Source organism: Alligator sinensis, unplaced genomic scaffold (genome assembly GCF_000455745.1).
Source record: "Alligator sinensis unplaced genomic scaffold, ASM45574v1 scaffold76_1, whole genome shotgun sequence".
Taxonomy (NCBI): domain Eukaryota; kingdom Metazoa; phylum Chordata; order Crocodylia; family Alligatoridae; genus Alligator; species Alligator sinensis.
In genome coordinates, this window is record NW_005841865.1 from 3,527,581 (window position 1) to 3,541,442 (window position 13,862).

General features: G+C 42.4%; 1 protein-coding gene and 1 long non-coding RNA gene across 5 annotated transcripts in view; one reads left to right on the forward strand and one right to left on the reverse strand.

Moving 5' to 3' along the window:
- LOC112547963 overlaps window positions 1-2,531 on the reverse strand; it is a 42,057-nt gene extending 39,526 nt beyond the window's left edge. For both annotated transcript variants that reach the window (XR_003091751.1, XR_003091752.1), the window contains exon 1: window positions 2,381-2,531. This is a non-coding gene — a long non-coding RNA (uncharacterized LOC112547963). The remainder of the gene's footprint in view (window positions 1-2,380) is intronic.
- Window positions 1-13,862, forward strand: part of EYA2 (EYA transcriptional coactivator and phosphatase 2) — a 149,065-nt gene that overhangs the window by 126,079 nt on the left and 9,124 nt on the right. For all 3 annotated transcript variants that reach the window (XM_014525637.2, XM_014525643.2, XM_014525657.2), the window contains 2 exons: window positions 9,482-9,540; window positions 11,456-11,616. In XM_014525637.2, the coding sequence (XP_014381123.1) occupies window positions 9,482-9,540; window positions 11,456-11,616 (220 nt within the window). The remainder of the gene's footprint in view (window positions 1-9,481; window positions 9,541-11,455; window positions 11,617-13,862) is intronic.

A 13,862-nucleotide genomic window follows, 5' to 3' on the forward strand; every position in this document is an offset into this window, starting at 1 on the left:
CTTACTAGTGTCAGTGAGGGCTTCTGCAGCTGCAAGGAAAATAGGGTTCTTAGTTTAGGGTAAATTGTTTATTTACAGCAAGTCAGCCTTTGAGATGTACAGGCTTAAGCCATCATTAAGGCAACAGAAGCCACTTGAGGTCAGGACCCAGAATTTCTCTCATTCACTCAAGACCTGACTCATTGTGTGACCTGGAGGGCAAGGGCTAGATCTAACACAGGAGTTAGGCATCTAAAACTAAGGCCATGTGTAGAAGAAACAAGGGGCATGTGTGTACAACACTTTAAAGCAGGTTAAATGCTCATGCAGTGCTTTAATGGTGTTGGTGTTTGCACGTGTCGGCAGCGTACTGTGCAGTAATTCCAGCTGCTGTAGCAAATTCGGCAGCATAATGTGCCTTAAATGACTTGGGGCATAACACACCTTAAATGACTCCTCCAAGGAGTTTTATTTTGCTACCCGACAGCCATGGAGTGAAGCACTGGGCTCCGTGCAACTCAGGGGCTCTGCAGGAAGCCCGTGTAGGCAGCCTGGCAGCAGCCTGGGAAGGCAGGTTCCACCCGAGGAAAAAAAAAATAAAAGCGGTGAGTCTGATCTTTTTTTTTTCCCCCCCACCTGGAGCCTGCCCGAGCTGCGTGGGGGCCCAGTGCTTCCCTCCATGGCTGCGGTGCCCCCATGGGACCACCCAAGCTGGGTGCCTGTGGGTGGGTGCTGCCTGGGGGGGGCCGCTGCTGCCACGGAGGGAAGCACTAACCCTCCCGCCCCGACCAGCAGCTCACCCTCCCCTCCCTGCTGCTGGAGAGGCAGGTGAGTTGCACGGATGTACATGACACTGGGGTTTAAAGGGCCCTAAATTGAAGTGGTGTTTTTAAAAACCCACCGCTTCAATTTAGGGCCCTCGTTTTGTCTACACACACCGTAAGGCACTATGAGCACCTGACTTTTAGTCCAGAGATAGGTAGGTAGGCAACCCCCACCACAAATGCCAGTGTGTGGCACATGAAGGCATTTTGCTTAGCATGTGTGCCTGGGGTCACACAGCAGGGAAGGGGCCGGAGCTGCACTACCACAACAAGGATCAGGCCCCTTGCAGTTCCCCTGCTGTCCACCCTGGTATGCCAACATCTTACAATTTGAGACTGTAGGTGTTTTTGGCACTCTGCCAACCCCTGTTTTAGGCGTCTTGTCTCTGAGTGGAATCCAGAGCTCCTTGTTAAGTTCTTAGGCTCCCCAGAAGTACCTTGGGTGTTAGCATGTACTAAAGACCACACCAATATGTCTTTGCTGCCATCGTTACCTAGGCTAGTTAGACTGAGCCAGCACATGATGCAGTCACGCATTCATTTTGCTGTGTAACATCTTGGTATGGAATCCAGAGAGTAGCCTGGAGTTAGTGTGCAGAAGTGAACAGGGGTCATTGGATCAAAGAAAGAGAATATGAAAGACTGAGCCGTTTTTTGTTGCCTTACAATTAAGGCACTCAGCTGAGAGAAGGGAGTCCTGGATTTTAGTCCCTGGTCCCACAGTGTTTATGTATCGTAAATTAAACAATCAATTAATGGATAAAACACTGAGCAAGGACTAGAAATCAGAGCACTCTCTCCCCATGTGTGTGTCCTAATCACTAGGCTACAGTTATGCATCTTTTTATACATGCACTGTCTCTGCATCAGTAAGTCTTGAAGTCTCTCCTTCATTGTGGCATAGCTGCAGCAGGAGGGTTGAGAGTGTTTCCTAACCAGAAGGGCCGATACATTGGTGGGCTGAGCACTATATTAGGAGGTGGGAGATGTGGATATGAATCCCCTCAGGATACAGAGGGAATGGACTCTTGTGACAGCATTCACCTCTAGATTCCACCTCTGCAACAGTGTTATAAAAGAAAGTCACGGGCATTTGTAGGGAGTCCAATCTTGTCTGTCCTGGGTGTGCTTGGAGAACACTCATTTGGACTTATGGTGGTTGCCAAGCTGCTCAGTTCTGTCGGGACTTGGGTAGTTCTGGGCATACACCAAGGGGCCTGGAAACTTTAAAGTAAAATAGGCAGGATGCCTATAAAATTTAGGAGCCTCCAAGATTAGACAGCAGCTGAGTAAGGGTTTTTAGGTTCTTAAGACCTGTTTTAGTCGGTCTTCCAGTCACTTTCCCTCTCTGCCTCAGTTTCCCCATTTGTGAACTGGGGATGACTGAAGGTCAACATGACCTCATTCAGGGGAGGTAAGGAAGTTAGTTAATGTTGGCAAGGCATAGTACCTTTGGATGTGGACAAGCTACATATAACTGCTAAGTAAAACATTTCCTGGAATACTGTCTAGTGTCATATGTGTGTCTACCATAGTCACTGTTGGCTCCAAGTTAAATTCACAAAGAATAAAATTACCTTATGTTCTTATAATTTATACACGACGATGCATAAACCTCAGAAAGCTTCCAGTGTGGTTTGGAAATGCACAAAAAGACTAAGGCTGCTTCCTTCTCCAAACAGTTTGAGTACCTTGGGAGAGCAGACCTGTGTTATCAAAAAGCTTCAGCTTGACTCTTGGCCTGGAGGGGTAGGATGGGGAGGAGGAAGAATGAGAGCGAGTTAAGCAGATCCCTGGCAAAAGTGCACCAGTATAGGATATGGGTGTATTGGAGAAAAACATTTTTACTGGATTTCCACAGCACTTATGGCCAGCAGGCTTTGGTCAAAAAATGTAAAATGCAAAAGAAGGACAAAAACAGCTGAATAAATGTGTCCTGCCTCTCCTGGCTTTGGATGCACCAAAAGGACTGAGTAGCAAAACAGTGACCTTCAGTTGGGGAGGTGTCACTGCTGGATGCAAATTGTTCTGAAAATGAGCATCTCCTCACACCAGTCTTAACTGCCCAGAGAGGATACAAGGTGAGAGACAACTTTGATTCTGCATTGCTCTAAAGCTTTCCTTCACAAAGTATCACTAGTACAGTGGTAAGTATTTTTCTCTGCATAATTCTTTCACAGAAAGTTTCCAAATAACCAAGTATTTTTTTCTTAAACACTTAAGGCATTTTTCACTGAAAAACAGAACAAAAGAGAAAAAGAAATACTTTGACAAAAAGTTTGTCCTCTCTAAAACTGTCCATTTTTGTCTACTGAAAAGATTTCAGGCCATGGCGCTCCTGCATTTTGGATGATAAATGAAGGACTTTCAGCCTGGAGTATGGGCAGGGTAATATTTGAGGATCATATGTCACCAACTGTTAGGCTTGAAAGATCTAGTGAACAATATTCTATAAAAAAATAAGATGGGCTGAAAAACAAGCATAAAAGCTGACTCAGTTTTACATTCACTAAGATTGCAATATACAGTAGCACCATCAAGTGGTATAATGGTGACCTGAGCATGGTTGAAGAAGCTAAATTGACATAGTGCAATAATACTGAGACAAAGACAGAAGACAAAGTAAAAGTTTGTACTGAAGAATAAGTAAGGTGCATGGAGAAGATTAATAAGGTGTCTGATACCATTTAAATTCCAGAGTAAGAGAACCTCTCTTCAGGCCAAGTATTTTAAATATAGCATGAAACTCCAGAGGAATTAAAAATTAACAGACAACGTGAATCTGGCCTTTGTTCTGAGCCACCCTAAGAGCAAATGAACAAGGTGGGCAAGTTTTTTGATACTGCAACATTGACAGAAGGTTCCTGCTTACTTCTATGGCAGTGGCACACCAAAGCTTTTGAGGGCTTGCATTTAACTGCAGAATTTCTATATGGTTGTTGCACTGAAACCACAGATATTACCAAATCATACACACATCATCCAGACTAGTGTGCTGCATCCACCCATTTTATGAGATTCCCTTAAACAAAGCTGGGAAGCATAAAAGATGGAAAAACCCTCTGGGCAGCAGTTCTTAACTGGTAAGAAGTCTTAATTGACCCCTCTGTGAAATCCTATGAAATATAAACTTTCATTTCTACCCAGAAGAACTTTTATAATCTTTTCTCCGATGCCTGGTGAAGGGTGTTTGTGCCTGAAAACTTGCAATTAAATACATTTTTTTGCAAAAATCTTGTTGGGCTAATAAAAAGATATCACCTCTGTCCACAAGCCCTGATTATTCAAATGATTGTTTTTTACTGTTATAATTTAGCTAATGCTCAATGTACATGTATTATGTATACATACATGCATGTACAGTTGAATGCTTGCCACTCACTTAAAAGATATTAGAAAGGAAATTTTGCTCCAAGATGTCACTTCGTATCTCAGTTATGGCACCCTCCCAATAGAGCATTCAATTTAAGAAATGTCTATAATTAGAGAATACAATTAGTCTGCGTGAATTACAGTCATATCTTGTTTTTCTAAGTGTGATCTAAAGCATCCTGCATACCTATAGTCCAGTATTAACAGCAGCTTTATGATGTACTTTATGCACCACTGGAATTATAACTGTGCAAAGCCCACGCCATTTGCACACACTGGGTGCATCTACACATGTACTTTAATGCATGGTAGCCTATCTTACTGCGCATTAAAGCATCACACAAAAAAGTGGTATTATGCTAATGCACAGTAAAATAGGCTACTACACATTAAACACCACCTAAAACTGTGCACAAGTAATACTGTGCATTAAGGCAGCCTAATACGCATTTGTTTACTAGGTACTAAATTTAATGCATGTTAGAAAAAGTGCCTTAGTGCATGTATAGACATGCCCACTGTGTTCCCATTTTCAGCCCATTTTCACCAGTGCTGAGGAACTAACAGCAACTAGTAGAGTACAGAGAGAGGCAAACATCAACTTTATTGTCTCTCTTTGGCCACAAATTCCTTTAACAGCATAAAATGAATCTTTCAATGGGAATGTGCATTGGATATATTTGGTCTGTCCTAAAAAGTCCCCAAGTCAGTGGTTACCAAAGAAGAAGCATTACATATGTTTCTATACTGCCTTGTTAAAGACAAATTTTAGCAGCAACCTGCCAGTAGTTTTGGGTGGCTAAAGGTACAGGAAGAAGTGAATTTTCCCTTTACTGTTGATTATTATTATTATTATTATTATTAATAATTATTATTTTTTATCACAGTTGCAGTTAAAAGCTCTGAGCTGAATCAAAGCCAATCTGTGCTAGGCACTGTACAAACACTGTCCCTGCCCTGAAGAGTTTACAATCTGAGTATATAAGGTAGACATAGAAAGTAGTAACTGCCCCCATTTAGCTAGTGGAGAATGATTTATTATGTAAACCAGAGCTGTCCAACTGGTAGTCTCCAGCTGCTAATCTGGGACCTCCAGGTTTCTACCCAGCCATTAATTTCCACCCTCCACCCCGCTCCCATTGCTATAGCTCCCCCTCCTTCCTTCAGCTTTTGCTTCCTGCCCCAACCCAAGGGGCAGTGTGGCATGGTGCAGCCCTGGGTGCTGGGGAAGCCAGTGGCACAGTGCAGTTGGTGGTGGGGCACCTGCATGGTGTGCAGCCTAGGGGGATTGTGGCTCATGCTAGTGTGGCCCAGGCAGCACTGATGTAAGCAGTAGGTTTCAGGACTGTAGGAGGTGCAAGTGCTACAAATGGGTGGAAACTTGTTACCTATTAGAAGAAGTCCCAAGGAACGCCTGGTGATGAGAAAACAAAATGGTTGTGAAGTGTTACACACAGAGGCAGCAAGACTTCCACGGCCCCATAAGGACTTTGTACATGTCATCTGAAATCCAATTAGAATGCAAGTCCACACCATATTTAAAGGCTTGCTTCACAGTTGGATTAGGGCATCTGGGTGAGGATACCTTCTGCTTGTATCAAAGGAAGCTTGTTCATGGAAGAGCATGACTACTTGCCTGGTAAACTATAAAAATGCCACACTGCTGTGCACTGTTGTAAGTTAAACGTTTTGATAAAGCTGGAGGAAACTGTAGTGTGGGCAAAGTGCTGCCAACTTGTCTTACAAGCATTAAGCAGTCTCTTTATTTTTTCATGCTCTCCCATTAAAAATTAACAAAGCCAAGAGCGTCTGACAGAATTCTGGGATGTAATACTGCAAAAATAGTATTTCTTCGTTCGCTTCAAAAGGCTCAAGAGTTAAAATCACGTGGAGCCATTAAGGTGCTGCCATTCCACTGCTAGGCAGAATTCTTAACATCCTGCCTGTGGAGCTGGACTTTATTGAGCCATGTAAAGTATGTGATAGTGGAACAGAAGTATTGCCCCAGCAAGAGACAGACACATCACCAAAAGGCTCTGTCTCCTACCAGATATCTCCGCAGCCTGACGCCAGGTAGCTACCCAAACTGGACACACTATACATTTCTCCATGGGCAGCCAAGGCAGGACCAGTCTGGCCTTCTCTGTCTGTTCCACGACAAGCAGAACATGCTAGGACAGGGATTGGCAACCTACAGTCCTTGGGCCAGATTTGGCCTTCAGAGCTGGGGCTTCAGCAGTATTTGGAGATGGGGGCTTTGTGCATACTGTACCTCATTGCAAGGAGCTTTCCTGTGCCATGCTGCTGCCAGACAGTAGGTGGTGGCAGCAGTGGCTGCATTCCAGTTCTGGCCCACCTCAGAGCCAGGCTGGGCCATTCCAGCTTGCCATTGGAAAACATTGCCAACCACTATGCTGGTATACTGGCTAAGTCTCCCTCTCACTTTTCCCATGCACAAGCTGCTAAGCCAGGTCCTATTCTTAATCAGGCATTTTTATGTACCTTTGTCAGCAGGGAAAGTCTGTTTTGCAGATTCAGTAGACTTAATTCATCCCACCAAGTGCTTTTACCTGCCCTGCTAGGAAATGGACAATTTCAGCACATGCAGGAAAGAGCGCCAGCAGCAGTATTTGGGCAACGTGCTTCAAACCATCCTGACTGCAAACTACTTAATTGAGCCAAATTACCTGCAAGATTGCCAGCTCCTAGATAAATGAAGTCCATCAGGTTATCACCACTAATCAGGACTGGTGGGTGAAAGAAGAACACCTTAGCTTATAGCCCTCCCAATCGCCCTCTGTCTCCTTATTATATTCAGGGCTGTAAGAGATTTTTTTAGATTAGTTTACCCTTGACTGGAGCTACTCAAAAAAGCTAATAACTGTCTGCCGGCAGGTGCACAGAGTGGGATTTTTCTCTGTCCCTCTGCCTCCTGTAAAACATGGAAGTTTCATGAACACAGGATCCTGCTGCTGGAGCCTGTCTGCATCAGGTTCCCTCTGGACGCACAGGGAATAAGAGAACGTCCCATGTGTTTCAGAACATTAGGAAAGGTTCAGTTCCAGAAGGGCGGGAGTGGTGATTGGGGTCTTATATTTTCTGAATCAGTTATAGCTTGTAGCACCAAACTAATCATGCTGTTCTATGAAATCCTAGAATATCATTAAATAAAAACCAACCAAAGAGCAACAGATGTGGAAACTGGGGTTTGGAAATGTCCTCATTGCTGACTTCCATTCAAACAATCTGGACCTTCTCTTCAGCTGCCCAGATGTTCTTCTCCTCCTTCCCCACTCACTAGGGCTCAAGCAGATTCTATGAGAATGAAAAATTAGTCTGGTAACCAAGTAGTAAAACATGGTCTACATTCTTGCTTTGTCCAGCTTTTCTGTGTTTCACCCAGTAACACGATAGGCTCAGCCGGTGGACTATGAGGTAGCGTCTCACCAAGTGTCATGGTATTTTATTAAGTCAGAAATGTGATAGCTACTGTTGTCACACTTTAGTGTACAGAACAATTCATTCACAAATGAGAAAAGCAGATCCCCCACAAATACCTTTTCCCTTACATAATGCAAAGCACAATGCAACTGAAGCTGAGTGGGCTGCGACAATATTATTCCAGCGTGCCTTTCACAGCTCACAACTGCAGTGGGGAGTGTTTTTTCATTTGAGAGAGGGTGGGTGTGTGCCAGCAGACCCTCTGCTATTAATTTAGTTTCTCAGCTCTTGTTTGTAGAGTTGGCGCTCACTTAGAATACCGTCTTCAATGATAAAGCAAGGAAGGAACTGAGGAGATGGGAACCAGATTAAATTGAACGTTTTTGAAACCCCAACCTTGTAAATGACTATCTTCTTAGGAATTCCAGCACAGGGGAAGTTGATATGAATGTATCTTGGACATAATAGTTCTTGAAATGTGAGCTATATTTTTCAAAGAAAAGTGTGTGCACAAAATAGCACAGTGAGAACATGTACAACCCCTAACTTTACTCGCACTTCAGAAAAATGTACTTCCTGTTCTAAAATTTTGAAAAGCACCCACGTTACGTGGGCACTTTGGAAAATAAGACCGAGGAACCTAGAAATTGCTTTTATTGCCCTGAAATTTTAGAACAACTATATCAGAGAGACTTTTTGAAATTACCCAACTTAAAGAAATCTGGAATTTGTGAACAGAAGGCATACCTCTCTCTATAACATCTTCCTTCAGAAATCTAGCTCTGAAAATTTTTTGAGAGAATCTAAGTAGCTCCTAAAAATCTGTAACTATATAGAGATAACAATAAAGGCTACATAATGTAGATAACAGAGAATGGTGGAGGGGCAATTGTTTCAGCTTGGAGTCCCCCTCTCCCCACAACTTCTATAATTTGGTAGAACATCAACCAAAAAGTGTTTGCAAGCTTCCAGGACTCTGCAGCATTCACTGTTTCTTTCTTGTAAGAGTCGTGGAAAGAAGCAAAAAAGCTTCCTAATTTTTTTCTCCTTTTTAATCATAATGTCAAGTCAGAGAGAGAAACCATAGAAATAACATTTCTCAAGTTTTTGAGGTAAAGCCTTCACCACTCAAACAATGAAGAATTTGGATGATAAGATCTAGGGTACATATTTCAGGCAGGCTAGCTCCAAGTCCATAATGTATTCAGTTTAGATTTCCGGTGTATAGATTTCCTTATTACTTATGTGCACGATTTCTTAATTCTGTCTGCAGACAAGGGATGTGATAGGGTGCCTTCTCCCCTTGGTGCATGGGCACAGCTCCCACAGACATGTCAAGGAAAAGATAAGTCTCCAGCAAGTGCTGGGAAAATGCTGTAAGAGAAAGATTCAGACAGGAAATGTCTGTGGAAAGACCCAGAGAAAAAGACTTTTTCTCTTTCTCATAAATGAAGCCTAATATTCTGACTGATCATAATTAAGTTCATAAATGAGGAAGGCTGGTAAATCTAACACTGTACAGCGAAGATCTACTCTGAAAACTCCCCTCGGTTTTCCTGGTTAACAGACAAGCACTTTCCCTTGTGAGACCCTACAAATTCCTGTATGAATAGGAAGCAATTTCATCTTACTGTGTTATTCAAGAGGTGTTGTGACCTCGGATAATCCTTTCAATAATTCTGTTCACGTTCTAGCCAAGCAGCATTTGAAGTTTGCTTGTAAACTACTTACTTGACTAGGGTGTACTTGGAAGTACTGGCAGGACACGGAAGACACAGTTTCTTCTAAGCATCTGTCCCTAACCATTTTTCATTAATTTCAATAATATTCTGTTTCCTGATGATTGACTCCTCTGTGTTTTACAGGACTGTGACCAGATACACATAGATGATGTATCATCAGATGACAATGGTCAAGACTTAAGGTACAGAATTTCTGAACTGGACTGGATCCTAAAGCAGTCTCAAGGCTTAAAAATGGCTGGCAGATGAGCAATGGTGTAAACAATAATTTAATTTTGCTCATTTCCTCTTTCCCATGTTTGCTACATTTATCAATACATGAGCGCACAAATTCCCATTTTTCATGTTCACATGCTCAGGCCTTATTCTCAGACCCTGAATATAGCAGGCTTTGAAGCATACTGGAAAACACATTTGAAATTCATCTGAACTCGCTCCAGCTACACCAACTTAATAAATGAGTAGGCAAGCCAGATCAGGCCAAATATTTCACCACCATCCTTGAGCCTCAGACGCGCAATATTGCGTCTGAATTGTATTGCACTCAAGCCTAGAAATCCCAGGTACTTTGCACTAACAGGAGTGCCTACTCTCCCATTCATAGGCCCTGTATCTATCACCATCTCAGTGGTATTACAAATATTATGCATAATGGTGTTATCAATAAATCATATGGCTATCAAAAGGCAACAATAAGTAAAACATAAGGTAAAACATAAGAAATTGACTCCTGGTTACAGTCTTATTATTTATTGCAATATCTCAAGGTTATTGTCTGATAAATATGCTATTAACTAATGTCACCTTAATCCACTTGCTGTATAATTTGAGAATTTATTTCCTTAGATTACAACAGCTAGCAACCACCCCTGGCCACTTATTTTTCATGCAATATCTTTTTTATGTTGGGTATGTTGATGCTGAAAGACTAAATAGTCACAGCATTGACTATGCTCAACATGAACTTTACAGCTAAGAAATGTGCAATATAGGCTGCAGTTTGGATTGTTTCATGCTGTGCTGAAATATTATCTTCAGAAGTGCAACCTTTGATCATTACTACCCAAAACTCATGAAGGTGTCAGACAAATTCTTTAGATGAATGAACCTGAAATTTAAGCTCAACTGTCACCTACCACAGAGCAAAAAATAGCACAATGAGCACTCAGTATCTCAGTACAGTGTCCTCTTATATAAATCCATGGTTTTAGAGTCCAAAGATCTAATGATGTGAATTTCAGATAGACCATTAAAAAATCAACTTGGCTCTACAAAAATTATGCCAAGTTTTCATACATCCGCACCAAGATTGTGCATGCTTATCAGATAATTATGTACACTGAATAATTTGATAAAAAATCTAATCAAATAATTTGATAAATTGACACATTTGCAAAATGTGTACGTATAGGTGTGGTAATTGTGTGGGCAAATGGTGACTCGGAGCTATGCTTTGCATCAATTTATTTAAATTACAGGGTACAAAGGAAGCTTCACAATGAAGATAGTTTTCTTTCCAAAGAAAAGTTCACTCAGAGGATTCACTCACTGATGTTGGGATCCTAATTTGAGTTTCGCAATGCACTGAAACATTGTAAGATTTTCATTCTGTTTCACTAGCTCAGATTAGTGTGTAAACAGGCTCTACTGCATGGTAAATCTAAGTACATGTGCAGACATGCATCCAAAAATGACAACCTGGCTTTTACCTGAAGTTAATCAATGCAAATAATCCCTGCCCATTTTGAATGAATGAGGGAAAACCATCTGCTCAAGGCATCTCTTCTTATCCTCTGACACAAGCCCTAGTCCAAGAGATCTGATCTGCTCCTTATACTTATGACCTGCTTAAGTCTTATCTGTGTGGGAAAATAAGTCAAGTAAAAGTACAAGGAGCAAATGCAAGGAGGGCAAGGAGAGATGGGATCCCTTTCTGTACATTAACAGCTGCCCCTATCACTACAGCAGGGTCTGGTGTGCATCTTCCCTCCGCTCCCCTACTCCTCACCATTCTTAACTTGTTTCTACATGTTGTTGGGTAAGTTATAATTGTACTAATGCTCTGCCCCTTCTCTTACTCTCCCCTTTATCCCCCAGCACATATAACTTCTCAGCAGATGGCTTTCACAGTTCAACTGCTGGTGCAAATTTATGTCTGGGCTCTGGTGTTCATGGGGGAGTCGACTGGATGAGGAAATTAGCATTTCGCTACCGAAGGGTGAAAGAGATGTACAACACCTACAAAAACAATGTTGGAGGTGAGTGTCCCCAGCCAGGGAACAGCTCCTTTCATCTTCCAAAAAAGCCTCTCTTCTGCATGGTAGGTGCAGAGCACAGCAATACCAGGGTACCTCTCATATTACAGACTCAGTGTGCTGCCTAGTGCCTAAGTATCTCAGCAGAATCCAGTAATGATATCCTGAAACAACAGTGCTCTTTGCAGAAGGGCCTGGGTGCTGCAATACCAAACAATCTTAATTGTTGCAGAGTGCAGTCTGATGGCAGGGGCAGGGGACTAGTGTTGAAACTGCTCCTGTGCTCTATCTTAAATTCAGTGCATTAAACCCAATGACAAATCACAGATTTCTGTTCCTTAGTTTCTCCATTTGCAAACTGGGGTTTAATACATATGATATGTGTGAGGGAGGTGCTTTGAGGTCCTGTAGTAAAAGGTATTACAGGAGAAAATATCAGCTGCCTAAACTGTAAAGTCTTAGTCTAGATTTGACACACTCTTCTTCATCTTGTTAAGATTAGAGGTTCTGGTTTGAACCAAACTGCCAGGCAATGAATGATCACTGCTCTGATGTGAACTTTGTAAAGATCAACATGCCCCTACCCTGTTCTCCAGTATATTAGGGCGAACAGTATTATATTATATCCACAGTATGCAGTATTTACTAGGAGCACTACTCAGAAATTATTGTAAATCTCTTTGAGGGGGCCTGATTTTTTCCTCCTCTGTTGAACTGGACAGGGCATTAATTTCCCTTGCATGTGATGAACATGGTTTTAGATTAATTTTAAAATCTCTAACAAAAACAATTCAAAAATTGCATCATTTTCCCAAAATAAGGCCAGGAACCATCCAATAATCTCATAACAGAACTGATGTGGGGAAAGCTGTCTGCCACTTTCCCAAACTTACAACAAATAATTAGGTTTGGCAGAATTCAGTTTTTATCTTGTAAATAACTTTGATGGATAATATCAGTGTTTATTTTTAAGCATTTCTTTTGATTGTTATCAATTTAAATTTTTCAGGATTGCATGAAATTAGGGGCATGGGGCAGACAATTTGTTAATGACAGTATAATATTATTATAGGGCAGTTTAACCCCGCACTGTGACAAATGTAACTACTGTAGGACTGCCGCCAGCTGAGCAGCAGAGCTGCTACCGGAGCTGTCCTGGTTCTGCTTGTCCGTAGCTCCCTCATCTGCTTTATCACTTCCTCTTTCTTTGTTCCCAGTCCCCTGGGGTTTCTGGGAGTTGCAGCCCAACCTGCAGTCAGCACAGTTCTGTAGGACTGCCCCCCCTGTTGTCACACACTCTATCAGCCATCATTTTTCTGATGTCCCCTTTCCATAAATTTCAGTTATTAACAGTGGAAATATTTTTGGTTGGTCTGTGAGTGTGAAGTGAAATTATTTATCAGTGTTTATCAAGCAGAACCGAATCCTGCCAAGCCTATGAATAATGCATAAAAACACACCCTCCTCAAACAGATAGATGAACTCGTGTTCATGGCAGAAAAGGGCGTTCACAACTCTCAGCCCTCTTCCTACCACCCCTCAACATTATATTTCAAAGTAATGGGATGATCTAGCCTACTTTATGTTAGAGTTACAGATGTGGCTCAGCTATTTTTTCTAGTACGTTGCTTCATTTCTTCTCCAGTGAGAACCCTAAAGAGACCAACAGTATTCCTAAAGGTATTTTAAATGTTTGCATTATATGTGGTTGTAGGAATAATGTCCTTCCCATGGAGACTGGGAATAAAGGCCTTGTGCACAGCCTTTCAGGGAGATCAGGGACAAGGTAGACTCAAACACCATCTGCATCATCTCAGCTCTTTAGCTCCTTCCCACTGGTTATTATTTTTTAGAAAATGCCCTGCATCTTAGCGATTGTTTTTATACTGTATGTAAGCTCCAGTTAGGTATCTTAAGAAAGGTGTTTTTATCCAGTGGTACCTAACCTTTTCAGCCCATGGTGCTAGATGAACCGTCCCAGGTGTGTCTGTGGGCTGGATCCCATTTGTGGGCCCAGTTTGGGGCATGAAGCTGGCCCATCCAGGGCCCAATCCAGCCACATGGGTACAGCCTGTCTGGGGCCCAATCACATGCAGGTGCACTGGGCCCCTGCTGGGCCATTTGCACAGCTGCATCAGGCTCTGGCTGGACCTAGGCTCAAGGGAACAGGGCTCGATCTCTCTGTGTGGAGTTGGCCTGGTCTGGCTGGGCCCAATCCAGCCCCCTGGGATTGGCAGCAGAGGAGAGGG